The 24,795-nt window shown below is 32.2% G+C and overlaps 1 protein-coding gene across 2 annotated transcripts; it reads right to left on the bottom strand.

The window, feature by feature from the left end:
• Nucleotides 1–8,331: 8,331 nt before the first annotated feature.
• Nucleotides 8,332–11,009, bottom strand: LOC120090480 (pathogenesis-related thaumatin-like protein 3.5). 2 transcript variants are annotated; one of them, XM_039048183.2, is made up of 3 exons: nt 10,825–11,009; nt 9,591–10,257; nt 8,332–8,638 (listed from the first exon to the last, which is right to left on the bottom strand). In XM_039048183.2, the coding sequence occupies exons 1-3, from the start codon at nt 10,895–10,897 to the stop codon at nt 8,488–8,490; spliced, it is 891 nt and encodes a 296-aa protein (XP_038904111.1). In that variant the 5' UTR covers nt 10,898–11,009; the 3' UTR covers nt 8,332–8,487. The 2 variants fall into 2 exon arrangements, with proteins under 2 accessions (XP_038904111.1, XP_090162311.1); XM_090306185.1 differs by having other exon boundaries at nt 9,591–10,276; nt 10,825–10,940.
• Nucleotides 11,010–24,795: the final 13,786 nt, after the last annotated feature.

Raw genomic sequence — 24,795 nt, 5'->3', positions numbered from 1 at the left:
GTGTATAAGTTATAGTATGGTATCAGAGTTATTCCACAAGAATCATTAAGCAGTAAGTGTCAGCCTAAGGGTTGATAACTGCTGTAGTCGCATCCCTCTCCTAGGCTAAGAAGGTGGTCTGGGGGCAGAGTGTGACAATTATACCATAAATTGAATATATTAGATTATTATAACGTAAAACTTTATTGATTACAAAAAAAAAAAAAATTGAATATACAGTAGATTATTATAAAAAAAAATTGAATATACAATAAATTATAAATAAAAAATTGAATATACAATAAAATGAATATATAATAAAAAAAAATTATTTATTATTCAATCCCTAACTATCTGGAGCCCGTCTTAGTAACGAAGGACACTTCCTTCGATTATGTCCTAACTGGTTACAAAATCCACATCGTTGTCGAGTGGCTGGTTCTGTCCAATCCATCTCGTTTGTGATAACGTGAACTTTTTGGTCTATCAGGTCTTCTCAACAACGATGGACAGGATGTAAGACGGGCATATTAGGGTGCGTGATCCAGTAATCTTCATGCGGTACAGGTTGAAATTGAGGAGAGTAACATTTAGCATACGTTGACAATTTTTAGTAGTCCTCAATAAAATCTTCGTAGTTCATGTTAAAATGTGAGCATGGAATGCCGAATGCTTGCCACTTGTTATGTGAACAGTACCGCTCGGTATGATGGCTTGTTCGAGATCACTAAGTATGAAACACCTGAGAAAAATTGTAACACATGAAGAGGTGTGTTTAATTTCAGATTGACATGTTGGTATAATTGCAGCAGTGAACAACCCAACAAATGGTTGGACGGGACCAAAATGTCACCATCGTTTCTGCTTACTACATATCGTCAGCAACTTCATTAAAAAGTATAAATTTAATTCATTGAAAAATTATGTTATCGTGCCGGGTGTCATTTTCAAATTCAAAAGTTCAACAAAGCAATTGAAGATATCAAAGGAATAAATCGAAGTTGTCTAAGTTTTTTTGACAATCTTAGGAGAAAGCAATGGACTTAAACACATGATGGAAGATTCAAATATGGGTGGATGACGACAAATCTATCAGAGTGCATAAATAGAGTCCACAAAGGAGCTCGATTGTTGCCTATAAATGCTCTTGCTCAGATAACATTCTTCAAATGCGTGAACTATTTTGAGAAAAGAAGAGCATAAATAAGGGATGCATTGGAGCGTCAAGATAAACCCAAGACCTATTGATCCCGATGTTTTGTACGACCAGTCCATTCATCGATCATATGTTGTATGACGAGATCGTACTACTGGAGAAATATCTTGCAGACGTCGAAAGGCAGGATTTATTCAGTTGGACTAGCATTTGATCACAGCCTTAGTCGAGAGATGGAGGCCCGAGACGCATACATTCCATATGTCTGTTGGAGAGTGCACTATCACTTTATAAGACATAGAAGTGTTGTTGGGGTTACCTGTTGACGGTGAGCCGGTCACCGGAGTGATGTACGATGACTGGTTAGAAGTTTGTCAATTGTACCTTGGTGCGACCCTACCTGCCGACAAGATTAAAGGATCAAGGTTAAGTTTAATATGGTTAGGAACACAATTTCGTGAACTAACAGATGATGTAGACGAGGAAACCGTCATAAGATATGCGCGGGTATATATACTACAAGTGATGGGTGGAAGTTTGTTTTCAGATAAATCAAGTCATTTTGTTCACTTGATGTTCCTGCCACTGTTAGCTAACCTCCATGATGCGGGGCAATATTCGTGGGGTGGAGCATGCTTGGCATGGTTGTATAGATAATTATGCAAAGCAACAAGACCTGAGGTTCGAGAGATAGTTGGGCCTCTCATACTTTTGCAACTATGGGCTTGGGAGCGATTTCCAACAATGGATCTACAGTTACATCATGTTAATGACGCTCAGTTAGTTGGACGAGCCTACGGTTCTCGGTATATTGTTTTAATTCAATTTAATTTTTATATCACTGATCTAGTTAATTTAAATTCTAAATTATCAATTTAAAAATTTAGGTGGAGAGACAAATTTTGTGTGACTAGGACAACCACACATGTAGTCAGCCAGTATAGATACATGTTTGATCTGCTTCAACCTGAACAGGTACATTACACTAAACCTAATTGATTATTTTATTCACATTTTTATTGTATTTGTCTTTAATATTCTCTAATATAATATTTTGTGTTTCAGGTTATTTGGGAGCCGTACAAAATTATTGTGCATACTTTGCCTAATTTTTGTATGAATGGTCAAAACATATGGCGGACGATGAGTCCTCTCATATGTTTTCACATTGGTAAGTGACATCTTCCTGACAAGGTGATGAGACAATTTGGTTTTCAGCAGGATATCCCATCGCTTTGTAATACTGAACCTGTACTACATGATATTGACCTAAGAACTGGAGATTGGTCCGAAAAAGTTGCACATTTGGTAGTGCGATGGCACTATCGTGCAAAGTTTATTGCAGTAGGGGTTTCTCTTAAACAGTTTGACACAGATGTCACTCCAGAATATATCCATTGATATAATAATATCACAAGGCACTACGTCACTCGTCCGGGAGCAGCTGTGGGCATCTGGTAAATGAATGAATACTATCTAATTATTTTTAATTTAAATTTATTTTAAATATTGTCTAATTGTTTTATAATTCACAGAGATCGAACAACAGTAGACTCCGTGAGGTTACGAATGATCCGAACCAGGTTCTTACTATATGTAGTGACAACCAAAGCTATATGGAGGAAATTCATTATATGTACGATATACCTATTGTTCCTCCACCAGCTCCTAGACGTAGAGGACTTGTTTGGGAAGAGGATGAGTTTGATGAGGTTGCACATAATATGGAAGAGTTGCCCCCTATGATGGAGACACAGAGTCAAACTAATTATGTTAGTCCGATGATGATGATGCCAGCATTTGGTTCAGGACATTATGACTCAGAAGCTGGTCCTTCGTCTTCATACATGCATGGACATGGTCGGGGTCGTGGAGAGCATAATGAATATTTATATTATGAAGCGCCTGCAGAGGTAACAGAGCAACATCAAAAAGAACCCGAGTAACCTTAAGTTCGAAGTCGACGACGACAACCAGCTCGAAATCGACAACGTCCGCCTTGTGGGACACATTGATTTTTGTAATTATTTTTATATAAATGAGCTATTTAATTTACATTTTTTTATTTTTATGAGTTATTATTTTTTTAATTTATTCTTTTTAGAGTTTAAATAAAATAATAAAATATTTTTAGAAATTGTTTTTATAAAATGAAAAATTAAAAAAGAAGAAGAAGAAAGGATTAGAAAGAAGAAGGTGGAATTTGTAATAATTAAAAAGGAAAAAAAGGAAAATTTGTACGGTATTCTCGCTCTCTATCAAAATCTCGCTATTTCGCTCTCGCTCTCGCTCTCTCAAACTCTCGCTCTCTTTCATAATCTCACTCTCGAATTTGTCAACGTATAATAATTTCAACGTATGCTTGAATGTTACTCTCCTCAATTTCAACCTATACCGCATAAAGATTACTGGATCACCTACCCTAATATGCCCGTCTTACATCCTGTCCATCGTTGTTGAGAAGACCCGAAAAGGTCACGTTATCACAACAAGATGGATTGGACAGAACCAGCCACTCGACAACGATGTGGATTTTGTAACCAGTTAGGACATAATCGAAGGAAGTGTTCTTCGTTACTAAGACGGGCTCCAGCTAGTTAGAGATTGAATAATAAATAATTTTTTTTATTATATATTCATTTTATTGTATATTCAATTTTTTTATTATAATTTATTGTATATTCAATTTTTTTTATAGTAATCTACTGTATATTCAATTTTTTTTTGTAATCAATAAAGTTTTATATTATAATAATCTAATATATTCAATTTATAGTATAATAATCTAATATATTCAATTTATTGTCTAATGATTATTCAATTATAGTATAATAATCTAATATATTCAATTTGTTGTCTAATGATTATTCAATTATAGTATGATTATTAGCTCTTTTTTCTCTTTTTTTATATATATTTCTATGGAAAGTTCAAATAAAGTGAAGACTTTTGCTCTCTCCTAAGATCTCGCTCTCTTAGTCTCGCTCTCTCCTAAGATCTTGCTCTCTCACTCTCGCTCTCTCCTAAGATCTCGCTCTCCTCTCGTAAGTTCTCGCTCTCGCTCTCTCTGTTATTGTTGTTATTTTTCTATTAATGATTACTAGCTTTCATTTCTTCTGGAACAATCACAAACACTTTTTTGATTATGGATCTACTACCAGAAACTACTCAATGCGTAATCTTAGCATTCAATGTGTATTCCTGAATAATCTCATTTTTCAATTATTCAAACATTTCATTTTACCAAGTTCAATGTTAGTCAGATTAGTCAATATAAACTAAATCTCGCTCTCTCCAACATTCTCGCTCTGAATCTCGCTCTCTCTTAAAATCTCGTTCAACATCTCGCTCTCTCCTACTATCTCGCTTTGAATCTCGCTCTCTCCTTAATCTGCTTCAGCCCACTTATCTCCTTAATCGCTTTGAAGTTTCAACATGTGTGTAATCTTCGACAACCTAATATACAAAATTTTGTTCGTAAACAAAGCTAATTTGGAATTGTCTTTCATTCCAAGGCATAACTTGTATCCATGCGCTTCATATTTGCATGGAGTTCGCTCCCAGAAATATAGCCATCCCCACCCCCTCAAGTCAATCCCACAAGCCTCCGTCTAATTCGAAATGATAACAAAATGCATAGGTTATTAGAAGTAGCTCGAGTACACAGATACATATAGTATATCATCTCATTACTTTATTTCCTCTATGAGGGAAAAAGAAAAGTAATAAACCTGTAATCTCGAGAGTGGATGTGTGTCGAAACTTCAACCTTCGACAACCTAAGCGAGATTCGCGAGATTTCCCTTGTCGAGGGTTGAAGTTTTGCCCTATGTATTGTTTCTAAGTTTTTCTTTGTTCGTCGAGTTTTCAATGTTCGACCTCCACATTAGTCGAGTTCTCAACCTTCGACCTTTAACCTCGAACTCCCAAAACAACAATATTTCTTTAATAAGTTTCAAAACAACAATATTTCTCTAATAAGTTTTGAAAACAACAATATTAATATTAAAGATCCTATCGCAGACCAACAGTAAAATTTTACTATATTTTGATTCATTTTCCTATATTTGAAAAGAGCTCATTGTCATAGGCTAAATTATAATTTTGAAAATATCCCTAAATTTTAATTTTACCTTTTGGAAAAAAAAATACCAAAAAATATCTAAAACTTTCAAAAAGATTTAAAAAAAACATCATTATTGTTAGTTTTGGATGAAAATGTTAGGGGATGTTTGGGACAAGATGTTAGTTATTATAATTATAGGTTATTATAGTTGGGTTATAATAGTTTGTGTTTAGGATATATATTATTTTAATTTGAGTTATAATAGTATGTATTTGAAGTGCAAACTATTTTAATTTGAGAATGAAGTAGTAAATAATACAAAAAATGATGAATGTAAAATAGTAACAAATGTAGCAAATAGTAAATACTATAGTAAATGAAGATTTTGAAATAGTGTTGACTGTAACTAGTTAGAGAATACAAAATAGTATTTACCATAGGGAGATATGGTTATTATATTCTTAGGATAGTGCTCGCCCTAAACATACCTTTAGAGTTTTGTATACAAAATATCTTTGAATTTTCAAAACTTTCAACAATACTCTAACTTAAAAAGAAGTTAAAATACCCTTATAGTTAGTGTATGTAGAGAAACTGTTAATGCTCTCTTACCTCTTACTTCCTTCTTATCTATTTTCTCTCTTCTCTCTCATTTCTTCTTCAATATACTCGTATTCCCCTTTTTATTATCTATTGACATTTGCTGATCTCAAAAAGAAAATTCTACGCTTAAGTTAAAATATATAGACTATAAAAAAGAAAAAAAGAATAATGGAAGGTCTTTAATATGTTGACAAGATTGTATGTTAGTAGTTGAGTGAGTGTAAATAGTCACATACATAAATCTTTTTTGCATTTGACTATTTATTGTTTTTGTAAGTTTTAAGGAGATATTTTGACTTTAGAATTTTATGAGATTGTATTGGATTTTATCTTTTAATTTAAAGGTTTGGTTTATAAAAATTGGTGTAAGAATTGGGCAAATAGAAGAAAAATGAGAGTATCCATATGAAAGAAAAAAGGAAATCCATATAATTTCTTTTATAATTGGTTCCTTTTTAACTCGAGAAAACTTCAAAGAAATTTATCACTTCACAAACTGTAGGAGCATTTTTTAAAAAAAAATTGAAAGGTAAAGGGTATCAATGTAACTTTAGAAAGTTTAGAGTTCTTTTTGTGACGACAGGTTCTATTCATATACTAACAATAAGGGTATTTTCTTAAACTTTAGTTTTAAAATTTAAGGGTATTTTTGCCTCCCGCTTTGTTAGGTATACTACAAAGAATGGCTGTCATCTCCTTCTTTTGGACCACGCCTTTCGGTCTCATTGAGCTTTCGGCTCTCATATGCTACTGGGTTACCTTATTGTACTAACATACCGCCTATGGCATAGTCTGATGCATCCGTGTGTACTTCAAATGGCTTAATGTAATCTGGCAACTGCAATACGGAGTCATCAATTTCCGATCAGTGAAATGCTATGATCGGTCTGTACGTCCTTTAGTTTAGTAGATTTTTTAGTTGAGCAGATCTCTTCGAGTACTTTTGAAAATTCAAGCGTGTTTTTTGAAACAAAATACTAATAGTTTTCATCTAAAACTAATGGTAAATTTTCTTTTTAATTCTTTTGAAAAGTTTAAGGATTTTAAAATTTTGGGAGTATTTTTTATGCAAATAAAAAGCACAAGGATCCTTTTTAATATATAATTTAGTATTTTGTATATGAATAAAAATAAATATATATTCATATAAACTTCATAATTTAAGTTTATGCATAATATTTTTATTGAGTTTGAAAAACAATGGAAATTTAACGTGATATTTATTTTAGTACAACAAATATGAAGTATAAAATTTTGAACTTTTAATTGAAGGAATGAAGTACATACCAATTATCGCTAAGCTATGTTTATGTTGGTAATGTGACAAAGTTATTTGTAAATGTGATAAAAAAAACCTCCATAACGTAACATTTTATTGTGTTTTGTTTTGCTTTTTTGGTAGACCTAATAATTCATAATTGTTCAAAACTTAACATAAACTCAGTCTAGGCACTTTTTTCTTTCTTTTTTTTCTAAAAAAAAAATAAAAGCATTCAATAAAGTCATAATCTAGACCATTTAAGGTGTGTTTGGAATACACTTTCAAATGTTTAGTTTAAAAAATAATCATTTTGAAAGGAATTGAAATATTTGGCGACCACTCAAAATAACTTTTTTAGTGTATTTTAATCAATTTTTATATAGAAAAAGATATTTAAATAAAAATGAATTTTTTAAAAAATATATTTTACTCAAGTTAATCCAAACACCCTTTAATTAATATTTGGATTTAAAACTATTTCTCTAATAATGTGCATATAGATACCCTTGGTCTCTTTTTATCCTTTTTTTTAATAGTACACGATAAGCTTGTCAAATTTGTTCAACTATATAAAAAAAAATTATAGGAGAAAAAATGTTACAACTTTTAATTTCATAAGTTTATTACTCTTTGAAAACTAACTCTTTGAAAAGTATTTAGTAAGTTCCCAAACTTTCTATTTTCTATCAGTGTCATTGTCTATCAATGATAGACCGTGATAGGTTTCTATTACTAATAAACAATGACATTTTGTTATATTTGTAAATAGATTGACTCAAGGAAACAACTCAAAATAAAAGGTTTAATAAGCTACTAGGAAGAAAATTCATTTTAAATTGAATGGTTGTAATTGACTCAGCATTCAGTTTCTTCAATTATTATATATAGATAAAACTCTAAATTATATGATTGGGATACTTTTTGAAATGTTGAGGTCATATGCTTTAATATATAGTATGCTCTTATTAATAAACATCAAATAGTCAAAAGCATCGTGACTCAACTGATATAGATGTTTATACTATCAATTTCAAAATTAAAAGTTTGGTTCTTCCTCCACATGTCATCGTTGAAAAACCGTAAAGAATAAATAATCATATAAGATTCTTTTACACATACACCTAGAATTAACAAGCTAGCTTATAGAATATTTATGTTTTTCCTAACTATATTCATGTAATTTTGGTAGGATCTAATTAGGTTTACGATACTTTCCTGACGTATATAATTGAAGACTTAATGTATAAATTTATGAAAACAAATAGATATAAGAAATATACTATCGATATTCTAATCTTGAAGCTAAGTATCTCATTCTAATCTTAATTAGTCCTTCAAAAACATTACCTAAAATTGAAAAACAAAACAAAAAGAATTGAAAATTGAAAATTAATAAATTTGGTAAATATATAAACAAGCATGCTAAAACAAAATTCCAAATTTTAAGATGAAGAGAAATGTGAAGATCATCAAGTTTTGCCATCTTTGGGAGATTGTTACTAATGTTGATGCCTTTGAGCTGTCCACATTGCATGTTAGCTTCTTGTCATGATAAGAGCACACCTTTTGATTCCTACATTTCCACCCAAGAATTAATTATTCTTTATTTTATTAATCTTTGTTTTCCTTTCCATAAATATACGATTTGAACATCAAACCCCAAGAAAAGAATAATTGTCTTTGACTAAAACTATGTTAATCTTAACCATCATTTTGGTCTAAAACTTTTTATAAAGACTAATTTTTGTCATTATTGTTTTTAAAATTTTCATAGTTTCGAAAAGGAATTTTAAGTTTTTTTAACGCTGAATTATATAAAAAAATATTTTATTTTAAAATTTTCGTAAGTGATAGTTTTATCTCTTACCTTCTATAAATGTCTCGAATTTGTCATAAATTAGAAATCTTTAAATTTTTTGGATGAAAATTGTAATTTGAAACCAATATAACAATATGACATGGAACAATGTAGTAGCGGGTCATACTCAAATCATTTCAATCCCAATTTTCATCTAAACTCTAATAGAATTTTATTTTAAGGGGTAGTTTGTAAAACATTTATGAAAAAACTAAGTGTAATATTACCACTTTTAAAAGAACAATGGTATGTTTGAAAACAAAAGGCTAAGTTTACAAGCTTTTTTTTGTTATCCAAAAATTTTCATCCCAATTTTCATCCAAAAATTCTAATAGAGTTTTACTTCAATAGTAATTTTGAAACATTTACGAAAATGTCAAAGATGGTATTACAATTTTTTTAAAAATTTTTAATTAACCATTCCTAAGTTATAAAATAGAATTTTAGGTTATTTTGAAATAAAGTAAAATGAATCAAATTATATACAAATATAGCAAAATGTCACTAAATACGATCTGATACTAAAAACAGTGATATTTTACTATATTTAAAAATATTTTCAATAGTTTTAACATTTAAAATAATTACGCCGAAACTTTTACGGTAAAAATAATTGAAAAGAAGAAAAAGGGGGAAACGAATAAAAGTATAGAAGGAAATGCCATACCTTGTTGCACAAAAGGCAACAACATAGTCAGCTGAAGAACAAGTTAAAATGCTTGTAGGATCATCATATCCAAAACTATAAGCACCAGGGCAAACTTGCTTGAAACTCCTTGAATAATTAGTTGGTAAGCATGTCATTGGGTTATCGAACTGCCCAGTGCAACAGTACTCCCCGGTGTGGAACACGTCACAAGCGCTCCGACACGCCACCACCTTCCCACGGTCGTCCTTCACCGCCAGCTCCGGTGGGCAGTTGTCTCTCAAGTCTCCATCGCACCCAGCCGAGCTGCAGTTTCCTTTCCCCCCCGATGGCTGTATCGCTACGGGAAGATTGAAGCCATCCACAACACTGACATCATAATAATCTATAGAGCCAAGGGTGAAGTCTGCTAGGGTGGAAGGACGACTTCCGGGACCCGTGCAGTTCAGCACTTCTCCGCAACCACCGGTCCGACACTTCCCGTTCCCGTCCTTATCGAAGTCGCAGCCTGTTCGTGCCCATATCCGACCGGTCCATGAGTCGGGTATCGTGTAGACCACGGATTCGCCACCCTTCAAGGAAAATCCACCACCACTCATGTTTCCTCCGGGAGTAATGGCTGGCCATATTGTATCCTTGCATGAATTTACAATGGTGAATGACCTTGTACTCTCCATAACCCTAGCACCTGTCAAAAGATATCATCACTATATACAAACTTAACTACACATCCAATATATAATATATCCTAATCTACCCGCTTAAACTTTTCAATCATTACTACTAAGGTTAGGCCTAAGACAATCTGAAAACAACTTATTTAAAGAAAATAGAGTTCTATTTCATATTTTTTAATATATATTTAGTAACATATTTCGAAATTAAATTTTAATTTCAATAATTTTTCAAAATATATTTATAAACCATAAAACTAATTATAATTACTCACTGACTATTGGATTATGAATATAAACTATTACTAATTAATTTATGAACTTGTTTATATTAAAAAGTTTATATAATTATTATTTCGTAATATCATATATATTATATCTTAATATGTATTATAACATGAAAATATTTGTTATTGTTTTTATCTTTTCTTATATAATTATACATTTTCAAATTTTGAATTCAAAGTTCGAGTATACTAAAAACATAAACATGTTGTTTTGTAATTTACATTGTTTAGATCACAGAATCTAGAAACATTTTTCAAAAACATCGAATCAAATATCAAGAAAAGAGAACTTACCCATAAAAACGATGAAGATGAAGATGGAGATGAAAGTTTTGGGAATGGATAGAAAGTCACAAGGCAAAGCCATTAATGTGGGTGAAACCCTTTAATTCCCTAAGAAGCTGATAGAGGAAGCAAAGAGAAGACATGTGAAGCTAGCTTTTATAAGATAAGTTATGGAAGGTAAGGAAGGAAGAAGAAGAGTAGGTGCTAAGAAAGAGAGTGAATAATATATATGTAAATGGAGACAAATTGGAAACAAAGAAAAAAGGGAAAGAGAGAAAAAAAGCTTCCTTGCTTATAGAGCATAAAGATATCCAATGATACCTTGCTCTATCAAATGCTCTTAACTATCCATTATATTTCTCTATTTCTTTGCTTGTGTGTAAGATCCATTTCCTTTCTCTTCAACCATGATTCTCTATGAGAATAAAAATAATATAAAGAGTTGTTATTCTAGATCTTGTAAGAGTAATAATTCCAATGAGTTATATGGTGATATATATAGTTTAATTTCTTACCCCTTTTTATGGTTGGAGTCCAAATTTTCATGAGTTCACTTTGAAGTATATGTTTCTTTGATAATGATTTTATGTACTATAGAATATCTTTCTGATTTTTGTTGAGGTGGAATTATATTTTCAATCACGATAGAATAAGTTAAAAGTGAATAAAATTGAATCTTTCTCTCTTTTTTAATTCGATAGTGTAATAGTGTGAACTTGAACATCATCTGACTTTTATAATGGATATAAAATTTTGTTGTATGTTTTAATTTCATAATTAAATTCATATAGTAATACGTTCTTCATGATTAAGTGTCTAATCCATAATTCAACTAATTGGAACTTATAAAGAAGAAGAAAAAATAATGTCTCGATCCAACTTATAAATTTGTTTAACTTCTTTACTAGTTCAATGTCATATTTTATGTTATGAAAAAATAATACTCAAACAACTTAATAAGGGTTTTACAAGATCATTGTCCACACACACACCTAGCTACAAAGTTTATTTTAAGTTTTAGGGATATAAAAATGGACATCTTCAAGTATTTGCCCCCAAAAGGTAATTCAAATATTCCTATAGTTGCCCTAATTTGGTAAGCTCCCCTTTCCTTTCCAATTCTCCATCCCTTAATCCCATGGGATTAATTTGTTGATCAACTAATTAATCTTGTAAATATATGGTTAATAATTATTTTAGGCATTATCTTTAAAAGTGAACTGTGTCACCTCCTTTGCTTCCTCCAAGGATACAATGTCTTCAAGTCACTAAGAAGTAGTTAGATGTAAAGCTCTCTCCTTTTAATCTTCATGTTTAAGGTTGTTCTTTTTTCATCTCAATTTCATGTGCAAGCTTCAAAAAGGGCTAGAGTTATTAGTTATTGCCTCAATATCTGAAAAAAAATGTGTTAATTTTGCCAATAATTCAAAAGATTAAACAGGTCAAAACTCTTTTCTTTACAAAATAAAATAAAATAAACTCTAATTTTCTGTTCCTATTCCTAAGCTTTTCTAGATACTAGTGGATTTTTTCAAAATTTTGCTGTTCAAAATCAGGTTTTACTAATAAGATGTTTTCAAAACCCAAATTCTGTAAATAAACAAGAAAAAAAAAAGTTTTCTAAAGTTTGTTTATGATTTAGAATTTGACTTAGAATTTAAATGTTTCTTGAGTGAATATTTAAGAAAGATGAATAGTAAATAAATTGAGAGGAAAACAAATATAAATTTTAAAAATAGGAAAACTAAAATACGAAATTGTTATCAAATGATGCTTGAAATTTTCAATTTTAACCTCACTTTTTTTCAGTTTAATTTTACTGTTATTAAACTAAAGTAGTGTTGATTTGATATTTGTTCAAACAAAGATTAACTCAAAGTGACTCAAGCCAACATGAACATAACTTAACATGTATTTCTTCTATTCAAGTCAGATATTTAAATCTCACTCTCATGTTAACAAAATAATAGTAATGAGGGTAATACTTGGATGCAACCTTAGTAACACCCATCTTTATGCATCCCACTCTCATCACTCACATAAAAAAAATCATTAAAATATTTCAGAAAAGAAATAAGAAGAATTTAACATATTTCAAATTAAGGTTAGACAATTTGATGGGATATACAAAGATAGATGCTACCCATGATGCATTTAAGTATTTTGGAAAATTATCTAAGAATGGGGAGAGTTGTGCTAGCAAAATTCCAGAGGATTCCATCAAACAATTATGTTATGTACAACCTGTGTATTGTCCCAATTAGAGAAGGTCACGTGCATTTTGTATGTTTTATACTTTGTAATTATTCTTTATTCTTTTGCTCTAATTTCAGTACCCTGAAGTGTATATAAACATAAGGATCCTGTTCATTAAATAATAAGAAAAATATTTACAAAAGAAAATCTCTCTTCCTCGATTTTGTCCAAATCCTCTCTTGGTATCAGAGCGATATGACTAACGCCTCTTCTGCCTTCGTGAATCCTACCTTCAGCAGTCCTCCACTAAACCAACTTCTAAACCAGATTACCTCCATCAAATTGGAAAGAGGAAACTACCTCCTGTGGAAGAACTTAACTCTTCCCATCCTTCGTAGCTACAAACTTGAAGGCCACCTAAATGGTGAAAAACCATGTCCTCAAAAGTTCATCAGTGTATCTGCAACAACCACTCTAGAAGTAGCAACCAGTGTTGAATCAGTGACAGGAAGTGTAGCTGGATCGAGCCTCAAGCTCTACCCCGGAAGTTATAGTGGCTGGAATGATTAATCCTGACTATGAGTCGTGGATGGCAATTGATCAATTACTACTAGGTTAGCTCTACAACTCTAGGTCATCCGTAGTAGCTACTCAAGTGATAGAATGTGAATTCGTGAAGGATCTCTAAGCTGCAATCCAAGAACTATTTGGACTCCCATCACGAGCTGAAGAAGACTTCCTCAGACAGGTATTTCAACAAACTTGTGGAGGCTCAAATAAAATGTTTGATTATTTAAGGATTATGAAAAACCATGCTGATAATTTGGGATTAGCAGGGAGTCTGGTTCCCACAAGATCTCTAGTCTTTCAAGTCTTAATAGGATTAGATAAGGAGTACAATCCGGTTGTCGCCACCATACAGGGTTGCCCAAATATATCATGGACAAACCTACAAAATGAGTTATTAGTATTTGAAAAATGGCTGGAACTACAGAAAAATACATCAACGTTTGGTCACAATGGCTCTATTAATATCGTCAACAACAGTGGTGCAAATACTAAAGGACAATGCCAACCACAATAACTAGTTAGACAACAACCAAACAACCATAGAGGAGGTGGGGTAGAAATAGGGGCAGGGGAAGATCCTTTAGAAATGGAGGAAATCGAAAGATCTATCAGGTATGTGATAAGCCTGGGCACTTTGCCCTTTACTGCTTTCATAGGTTTGACAAAGAGTATTGTGCTCCTCCTCCTCCTAATTGAAATCAAAGGGGTGGAGGTAATTTGGTGGAAACTCAAATCTAAATGGTCCAAATAGAAACACTGGTAATCACATATCCCCCGTCTTTATGACGTCTCAATCACACAACAATACTAATCCATTCATTGCCGATTCGGAATTCTTTATGGATCCTAACTGGTATGTTAACAGTGGAGCTTCAGACCATGTGACCTATGACTATAACAACGTTGCTCATCCTATTGAATATGAAGGTAAGGGACAAGTGACTATAGGAAATGGTGATAAACTTGATATTTCTCATGTAGAAAAATCTTCTTGTCTTGTGATAATGGCTTAATTAAATTAGAAAATCTTTTATATGTTCTAGCTATTGCCAAAAATCTATTGAGTGTATCAAAGCTTGCCCAAGATAATGATGTTTTTACAAAATTTCATGCTAACACTTGTGTTGTTAAGGATCGGTGTTCGGGAAAGGAGCTATTGAGAGGAGCGCTTAAAGATGGGCTATATCAGTTGAATACTCAAGAGTTGCCTCTAGCAGAACTTCAAGTATATCTACCAATTGCTTGGATAGTCCAATAATAGTTTTGCTGCTTGTTTTGTCTTTAACTCTATTTTTAGTCCAGTTGTAAATGTTGTGGTGTCCAAGGATATTTGGCATTGGAGGCTTGGGCATCCTTCATCTAGAGTTTTTAATAGAATGCTTAAAGTCTGTAAGCTGCCAGTAAATGACAAGGAGTCTTTTAATTTCTGTGAAGCATGTCAATTTGGCAAGAGTCACACTCTACCCTTTCCCAATTCTGATTCTCATGCATCCAAACTTTTTCAATTAGTTCACAGTGACTTATGGAGGCCTGCTTCAGTTGAATCATCTAGTGGTTTCAGGTATTATTTCATTTTTTGGATGATTTCAGCAAGTTTGTATGGATTTACCCGCTTAAATAGAAAGGAGACACTATTACAGCCTTTCATCACTTTGACATTATGGTGAAACATAGTTTAATACACAAAATAAAATGTTGTAATTATGGTGAAACATAGTTTAATACACAAAACAAAATATTGTAATCAGACAACGGAGGAGAGTACAAGGCCATTCACAATATGTATGCCTCGTGGGGGATCAAGTCCAAGTTCTCCTGTCCCTATACCTCTCCCCAAAATGGACGAGTAGAGCGAAAGCATCGACATATAGTGGAAACTGGGTTGACCTTACTTGCACAAGAATCCATGCTTCTTTCCTTCTGGTGGGATTCGTTTGTAACAGTCGTAATATCGATAAATGGGCTACCAACAGAATTGTTAGAAGGAAGTCACCAATAGAGGCACTGCTTCATCGAAAATTAAATTACTCGTGCTTTGGGTGTGCTCACTTTCCTTATCTTCGCCCGTACAACAAGCACAAATTTGACTTCAGAATAAATAAGTGTGTTTATCTTAGGCTCAGTCCATTACACAAAGGGAATCGTTGCCTTGATCCATCAGGAAAAAAAATCATATCTCAACATGTCAAATTTAATGAGTTATATTTTCCCTATACTCATAATTTTGGGCCCCAACCCACAACTACATCTCTGGACCACATTAACCCACCCCCCACCGGTCAATCTATGTTTCCTCCTAGTCCATCAACCGTCTCCTCCATCCCCAACCCATCCATACCTATCGGCTCATCGTTAACTCCTATTTCAAGCCCAATTTGTTATTCTCATTCACCCCATCCCAATTCTTCCCCAGCCCATCAAGAACCTCGACTATCCTCTCCTTTTTCTTTGTCCTCTCTCAATTCACCAAATCTCATTCCCAGTCCCCAATCATCTTCCTTCTCGTTGACCCCTAGCCCAACCCTACCTATTCGACCACCTCTTCCATCTCATCCCATGATTACAAGAGGTAAAGTAGGTATTTTTAAATCAAAGGTTTGGGTAACACAATCCAATTATGATTGAACTTTTACTGAACTAACACAATCCAATTATGATTGAACTAACTAGAGTTCAAGATGCACTGAATACAAAGGAAATGAGAGTGGCTATAGAAGGACGAGCTCACTGCTCTTCAAAGGAATGACACTTGGAATTTGGTGCCTCCCTTTGACTCCTACAACATTACTGGTTCAAAATGGGTCTTCAGAATCAAGTGTTCCCCTGAAGGATCAATCCAACGATACAAGGCGTGCTTAGTTGCTAAAGGTTTTCATCAATATCTTGGGATTGATTTATTTGAAACATTCAACCCTGTGGTTAAATCATCCATAATCCGAGTTATACTATCGTTCACTGTCTCAAATGGTTGGCCCATTCATCAACTTGAATTTAACAATGCTTTTCTCAATGGTGTTTTCGACGAAGTTTTCTGTCTGCAGCAACCCCCTTGCTTTGTTGATCCTAGTGACCATCGTAGGTGTGTCGGTTAAATAAGGTCATCTATGGCCTCAAGCAGGCTCCCCGTGCGTGGAAGCACTTTTAGAATGAGGTTTTGCTAATAGCAAGTCAGACTCGTCGCTCTTTGTCTATAGAAACAATATGTATTTGGTACTCCTATTTGTGTATATCGATGATGTTGTTATCACAGGCAATGCTCCACATATAATCTAGTAGCTTATCACTACCCTAGATTCTCAATTCTCCCTTAAAGACCTTGGTCACTTAAGATACTTCCTAAGTATCCAAGTCACACCAGTAGCCTCTGGCTTAGCTCTCACTCAATCAAAATATATTGATGACCTCTTGGTGAAACTTGACCGCAGTCACTTAAAACCATCCCCAACATCCTCTGTGCAGGAAAAGGTCCTGTCTAAAAGTGATGGCACTCCCCCCACTAACCCATTTCTATACCGTAGCACCATTGGATCTCTTCAATACTGAATCCAAACACGACCAAATATAGCATACATTGTAAATAACCTCAGTCAATTTCTCCAATGTCCAACGGATGTTCACTGTCAAGCAGTGAAGCATGTCCTTCGCTATTTGACCAGCATAAAATATATAGGAATCCTTATACAACCAAGTGATAATTTTGACATCATTGCCTTTCATGATGCTCACTGGGCATCGAATGTTGATGATCGTTGTTCTATTGCTGCTTACTGTGTTTTTGTTGAAAATACTCTTATCTCTCGGTCCTCTAAAAAGCAGTCGGTCGTCTCCCGCTCAAGCACTGAGTCTGAATATCGGGCTCTTGCTCATGTCACAACTGAAATTGCATGGCTAAAACAGTTGCTTGGGGAAATTGGAGTCTTACCATCCTACCCGTCTATTCTATGATGTGACAATATCAATGCCAAAGCTCTTGCATCAAACCTGATCTTCCATGCTCGCACAAAGCACATTGAAATTGATGTACACTTCATACGTGATCAAGTTCTTCGTGATAACCTAGACGTTCAATTTGTCCCTTTCTCTCATCAGGTGGTCGATTGTCTTACAAAGTCACTAATGCACACTCAGTTCCATCTGCTCTGGGACAAACTCAGGATCGTTGAACTTCCTTCTCGTTTGAGGGGGGATGTTATGGAAGAAAATAAAACGTAGAGTTTTAGGAAATTATCCAAGAATGAGGAGAGTTGTGCTGGAAAAATTCTAGAGGATTCCATCAATCAATTCTGTTATGTACAACCTGTGTGTTGTCCCAAATAGAGAAGGCCATGTGCATTTTGTATGTTTTATACTCTGCAATTATTCTTTATTCTTTTGCCTTAATTTCAATACCCTATAGTATATATAAACATAAGGAGGATCCTGCTCATTGAATAATAAGGAAAATATTTACAAAAGCAAATCTCTCTTCCTCGATTTTGTCCAAATCCTCTCTTTTATCATAATAAAAAGTGACCACCTACATCTTTAATATTAATAGTTAATTTTTATTGTCTATTTCTTTATAATTCACGTAGTTTAATTCCACACCGAGAATCTCCATATAAGGAGAAAATCTTAAATTTCTAATGGAACAAAAAAACTATAATCACTTAGTCCTTATTTATAAACAGTTGGTTTTTGAATTTTTTTTCCCATCAATTTCTTATTATAATTTTTTTTTTCTTTCTTAACCAAATTTGTTGAATTTTTAGCCAAATTTTAAAAACAAAAAATATTATAAAAATTACTTGTTTTAGCTTTCAAAACCTATGGCTTGTTTCTTGAAAACAATGATAGAAGTTATATAACAAAGATAGAAATTAAGAGGTAGAAAAAGTGTTTATAAGCTTAATTAATTTTCAATAACTAAAACCCAAACCTTTATCAAACGGGGCTTTAGATTTTTTTTAAAAAAATTTGTGTTTGTTTTCTCACTTCTTTACAATGGTTATCATTTTGTAAGCATTTTAATTCTTATAAATATTTCAAAAACATAAACAAATTTTTTAAAACTATTTTCTTACATTTCCATTTGATAACAAGTTCGTTTGTAGTTTTCTATTTCTAAAATTTATATTTGTTCTCTCTCAAAATTTAAGGTTCTATTGGATGACATTTGGATTCTTAATTAAACTTTTTAAAACATAAAAGAAAAATAAAAACATATTTCTACGAACTACTTCTTTTAATTTTTAAAAATCGGATAATTATCAGGAATAACACATATTTTCTACATTATTATACAAAGAACACATTTTTTTTATCAATTGTTTTAATAGCTCATTTCGATTCCTCTTGACAAAGAATAATACCAAAACCAAAACAAAAATTTTAATTTGTACCTTCGAATTACCAATATTTTGAATTTTTTCGATAGAATCTTGGCCAGAATAGAGACAATAATACCTTTATCGGAGAGATCAAAGCCAATGAATGAAATTCAACAAAACGCATAGAAATTGCCTTTTTCTTCATTCCAAACTACAAATGATAATCCTCCTTTTTCTTCTTCATATACATTGCCTTTTCCCATGTAATTCCTCTTCATAGAGTGGCTCCAAAAACAAAGGCCCATAATTTTCTTCACCATTAAACCACTTGCATCATCCGTGAGCAAGATAAGCTACTTCCAAAAATTGATCAAATTAAATATTAATCAAAGAAACAGGGATCTTGGTATACAAAAATAAAGTTTGTGACAAAGAAATCAAAGATTAAATTGGATATTTAGATTATGAATAGTAAATTTGAAGAAGAATACAAAAGAGAGTGTTTAGCTGCTAATTTTAACGGGATGGACTGAGTTATTATCGCTCACATTATAATAGTTGGTATTTACAATTATTATAATCTATAATAAAGAGTATTACTATTTTAAATCTCTATTTTATAGAAAGAATTACACAAAGTGTCTCTAATGAAAATTAACCCAAATTTTAAAAATCAATAAATTTTGGCACTTTAGTTATGCCAGTATAATAAGAAGTTACCACTTTAACCCTAAATGCACTTCTTTCTTCTTCTTCTTTGTTTTGCAACTTTTTTTCTTTTTTTTTTAAGAAAATCTAGTATGCAGTTTGTTTCTCGTTTGCTCCTCGTATAAAAGTCCTTCTCACCATTTTCTTCATCTTTGTGTTTTACTTGTTTGTTTTCTTCCACATCCCCCTTTACCTTTGTGAATTTTTTCCTTCCTCCTCCGTTCTGCAATTTTTTCTCTTCTTTTCTCGTTTTGCAAATTTTTTTCTCTTCATTTTTCGTTCTAACATTTTTTTTCGAAGAAAATAATTGTAGTTGTGTCTAATAAGGAACAAGAGGAAGGAACTGTTAGATGTATTTAAATAATAATATGTATAATTAAAATATGAACTATATATGTCGATTAATAATTTATCACATTGGATTACTTTATTAGATTGGGTCCTAGTAGGTGATCTAATTAATTAAGGTCATAGATTATTAGACTTAATGAGTGGAAGTCAATTTCTAGTTAATTAGGTAAGGTCTCTGGTCTCCATATACCAAAACAATAAGCACTCAATCGTTCTTGAATTCCATCTAGAAAAATCTCACTAAGAGCATTCAGAGTTTTCGAGTCTTGGGTGAGGAAGACTATAATCATCTTAAAGTCATCGTGATTTTGAAGTTATCAACAATCTCAATGGAATCCAATATGTTATTTATTCTTGACAATTTGACATTAATAATCTTAGGGTTTATCTATTCAATATAGATATAAAGTAATTATGCTAACAAGTAGTATCAGAGCATGAATTTCATGTTAGATTGTTGGTTTAAATTTGTTTTCCATCGGGATTTGATTTAATTTTAGTTACTTTTAAAGTTGATTAAAGAGATAAAAGATTTTTTATAAAAAAAAATATGCATAGATTGTGCATATTACGACTACAATTGAACATCTCGCTGGTAGAGCACCATCAATACTGTCGCACGTGTCCCCAAACGTAGGCTTAGTTTCTTGGAGTAGGATGAATTCAATACACAACTTCATATATATATATCTAAGGATGGATTAACGAAAATTTTTTTAAATGGTAAAACAGTTGAAAATATTTATCAGATGTAGTAAAATTTTAGAACTATTAATAATAGACATTACTATCAATGTCACTGATAGATATTGACAGGAGTATATCAGTGTTTATCAATATCTATTATTGATAGTTCTAAAATTTTAATATATTTTATAAATATTTTGATTAATTTTTTTATATTTAAAAATAATTCGATGGATTAATAATAGATTTTTTTTTTTATCTTTTATAATGTAACAAACAATGAGATCACAATGGAAAAATAAGGAAATTTTAATTTTTGAGCTAATTAATATTCAATTCGGTGGGTTTCAATTTGATAGATTTGGCGGATTTAAGTTTTTTTTCTTTTTCTTTTTCTTTTCTTTTCTTTCTTTCTTTTTTTTTTTTTTTAGGGAATAACAGTATTAATTTAATAATTTGAATGAAGTCGTGGACATGGGAAAAATCATGTTTATAATAGGAAAGACTATTCTTGGATGAATTTTCATTGATTTCATTTTTTTGTTGGATTTTCATTGATGTTCTTAGTTTATTAATCCATCTGTTTGGTTTTGTCGGCGTTTCTTGTATGATCTTGTTTGATTTTGTCGGTGAATCTTGATCTTGATTATTGATAATTGAGTGAATTTAAATCTAGCATTTAAATTAATAAGTTTTGTGAATTTGAATCTAAAGTTTTGTTGATGATTCAAGTTTAAATATGATTGATGTGGATTTAGATTTAAATTTGATTAATGATATTTGGTGATATTCACATGTCTACGTTGCTTTAATTGTACCGTGTGTATGCAATTATTGGATGAATTTTAATTATGAAATATAAGATGTAAATAGTCATGAACTTATGCCGATAATTATCGGCCCAAAGGAAGATAATTATTTGGCCAAATTGTGGGTTTGCATGTGATAATGATTATGTGACAATTATAAGGATTACTCATATAAAAAATATTCGATCCAAAGAAAGGCTATTTTTTTACAAAGTTTATTGTCAGTACTTTGATTACTACGTTGAGAGTACCATTTACAGTTGGTGTTTTTGTCCAAAGGTTGAACATCAATATTGTGCTAGGTATCTTGTTAAAGGGGGCAACCACATATGTGAAATTATTTTGTTACATTTTAATTGTGAGTATATGTTTTGTTGTTTATTGTTTCAGTTGGTCGTACTCAAATATCTGAAAATATGAGTTCAATTCCTAAGTTGAATTGATCAAACTTCAAGATTTGGAAGGAAAGCCTAGAGATACTTATCGGGTGTATAGATTTAGGCATTGTATTAAGGACCGATAAACCTACTTTTATTAGTCGAATATGGCTAAATAGAGAAGTGGGAATGGCCAAATCGCATGTGTCTAAAGATCATTAAGCACTCCATTCCGGAATCTTTTTTAGGCTCTATCACGGAAAGTGAAAATGCTAATAAGTTCCTTTCTCAAATTGAGAAATATTTTGCTAAAAATGAAAAACAGGGAAGAAAGTAGTTTTTGACTTCTTTAACTTCCATGAGGTATAAGGACAATGGGAACATAAAGTGCATTATGGAAATGTCCAATCTCGTAGGTAAATTAAAGACACTTGATATCGAGATAAATGAAAATTTACTCGTACATTTGGTACTTATCACTCTTCCTACACAATTCACTTAATTTAAGATAAGTTATAATACTCAGAAGGATAAATGGAATATTAATAAGCTTATCTCACAACGTGTGCAAGAAGAAAATAGGATTAAGAGAGAAAGTACAAAAAGTGCTCATTAGGCAACTGACTCTCATGATAAGAAGAAAAGGAAATCTACGGAGCTGTAGAAGGGACATCTCAGTAGAATAAGAATACAAAATAGGCTACTAAAAATCCTTGTTTTTTCTGCAAAAAGGAAGGTCACTTCAAGAAAGATTGTCCCAAGACCACCAAGTGGCGTGTAAAGAAAGGTAAACTACTTATTTTGATTTGTTCTGAAGTTAATTTAGCTTCTATACTTACATATACTTGGTGGATAGATTCTGGTGCTACTACTCACATAAGTATATCAAATATGGAGGCGACTGCTAAATGATGCTGAAAGATTCATCTATATGGGCGATGGAAAAGCAGTTCCAATTGAAGCTATTGGAATGTTAGATTACGTTTAAAAACTGGTTGTTATTTGGATTTGAATGAGACTTTTGTTGTACCGTCATTTAGATAAAATTTAGTTTCTATTTCCAGTTTGGACAAATTTGGTTTTTCTTGTTCTTCTGGAAATAATAAAGTTGGTCTTTTTAAGATTCCAAGCTTATTGGTATCGGTTGTTTAATTGATAATCTATATATACTTGATTTTTTTGCTTCATTTAACAAGATCCTATTATCTAATCTATGTGGTACAAAAACGTAAATTAAATGAGAATTTCGCTATGTTATGGCGTAAGTGTTTAGGTTAGATCTCTAAACAAAGAATTTAGAGACTTGTGTCAGATGGAATTCTTGATTCCGTTGATTTAAGTAACTTCGACGTTTGTGTGGAATGTATTAAAGGAAAACAGACAAACATAAGAAAATTAGGTGCCAACATATGCTCAGACGTAGTAGAACTAATACATACAGAAATTTGTGGTCCATTTCCTACAGCTTCTTAGAATAGACAACAATATTTTATTGCGACTATTTAAGATATGGGTACCTATATTTAATTCATGAGAAGTCTCAATCTTTGGACATTTTCAAGTCTTTCAAAGTTGATGTTGAACTTCAACTTAGAAAGAAAATTAAGGCTGTCAAATCTAATCATAATGGTGAATACTACGATAGATATGATGGATTAGGTGAGCAACGTCCAGTGCCCTTTGTCAAATACTTAGAGAATGTGAAATCTCTCGCAATACACTATGTCGAGCAAACCCAACATGAATGCTGAAACGAGAAGGCGAAATAGAACACTTAAGGATATGGTAAGAACTATGATTAGTCATTCTTTTCTACCAAAATCCCTCTGGGTGAGGCATTAAAGACTACAACATATATCCTTAATAGGGTACCTAGTAAAGCAGTAGCTAAAACCCCTTATGAGTTGTGAACAGGAAAGAAGCCCGATATTAGGCATCTTCACATTTGGGGATGTTTAGCTGAGGCTAGGCCTTATAGGCCTAACGAAAGAAAATTGATCTCAAGAACTATTAGCTGCTATTTTGTTGGTATTCTAAATGCTCTCGGGGTTTAAAGTTTTATAATCCCATTTCTAAATCATTGTTTGAGACGGAAAATACTAGATTCCTTAAGGATGTTGAGTATGGGGGGAAGATAATATAAGGAAAGTTGTCTTTGAAGAGGAATTATTTTCTTTTCCTATTGTGGTTATAAATGATGTTTAGGCTCCAATTCCTGACTTCACTATTAAACTAATTATAGGACAAGACAATATTGAAGTCCCCATTGTTGAACCTAAAGTTCAAACTCAACAACTTCAAGAAGTGCCACTAAGGAGATCATCTAGAGAAAGAAGAAGTACAATTCGAGATGATTATGTTGTATTTCTTCAAGAACATCATGATGATATGGGCGTAATGGAAGATGATTCAATCAACTTTCAAAAAAGCTCTACAAAGTTCTAACTCTAAAAAATGGATAAATGTTATGGAAGAGGAAATAAAATTCATGAAAGACAATGACATTTCGGAACTTGTCGAATTGCCATCAAACATGAAACCCATAGGTTGTAAATGGATATTTAAAACCAAAAGAGATTTGCATGGCAATATAGAAAGATATAAGGCTCATCTTATTGTAAAGGATTTTACTCAAAAGGGAGGCATTGATTACACAGAGACTTTCTCTTTGGTTTCATCGAAAGATTCTTTTAGTGTAATCACTGCATTGGTAGCTCACTTTGATTTAGAGCTACACCAAATGGATATAAAAACCATGTTTCTCAATGGGAACATTGATGAATTGATTTATATGGTGCAACCAAAAAACTTTGTATTCGGTAATTCAAAGTGTATGGTATGAAAATTGAAGAAATCCATATATGGTGTCAAACAAGCCTCGTCAAATATATCAAAAATTCCATGAAGTAATTAATTCTTTTGGTTTTAAGGTGAATCTAGTGGAAGATTGTGTATATCACAAGTTCAGTGGGA

This window comes from Benincasa hispida, chromosome 1 (genome assembly GCF_027475165.1).
Source record: "Benincasa hispida cultivar pf3 chromosome 1, pf3_genome.v1.1, whole genome shotgun sequence".
NCBI classification, from domain to species: Eukaryota; Viridiplantae; Streptophyta; class Magnoliopsida; order Cucurbitales; family Cucurbitaceae; genus Benincasa; species Benincasa hispida.
Note: the sequence above shows the minus strand (reverse complement) of the source record. Positions and strands in the feature narration are given on the sequence as shown.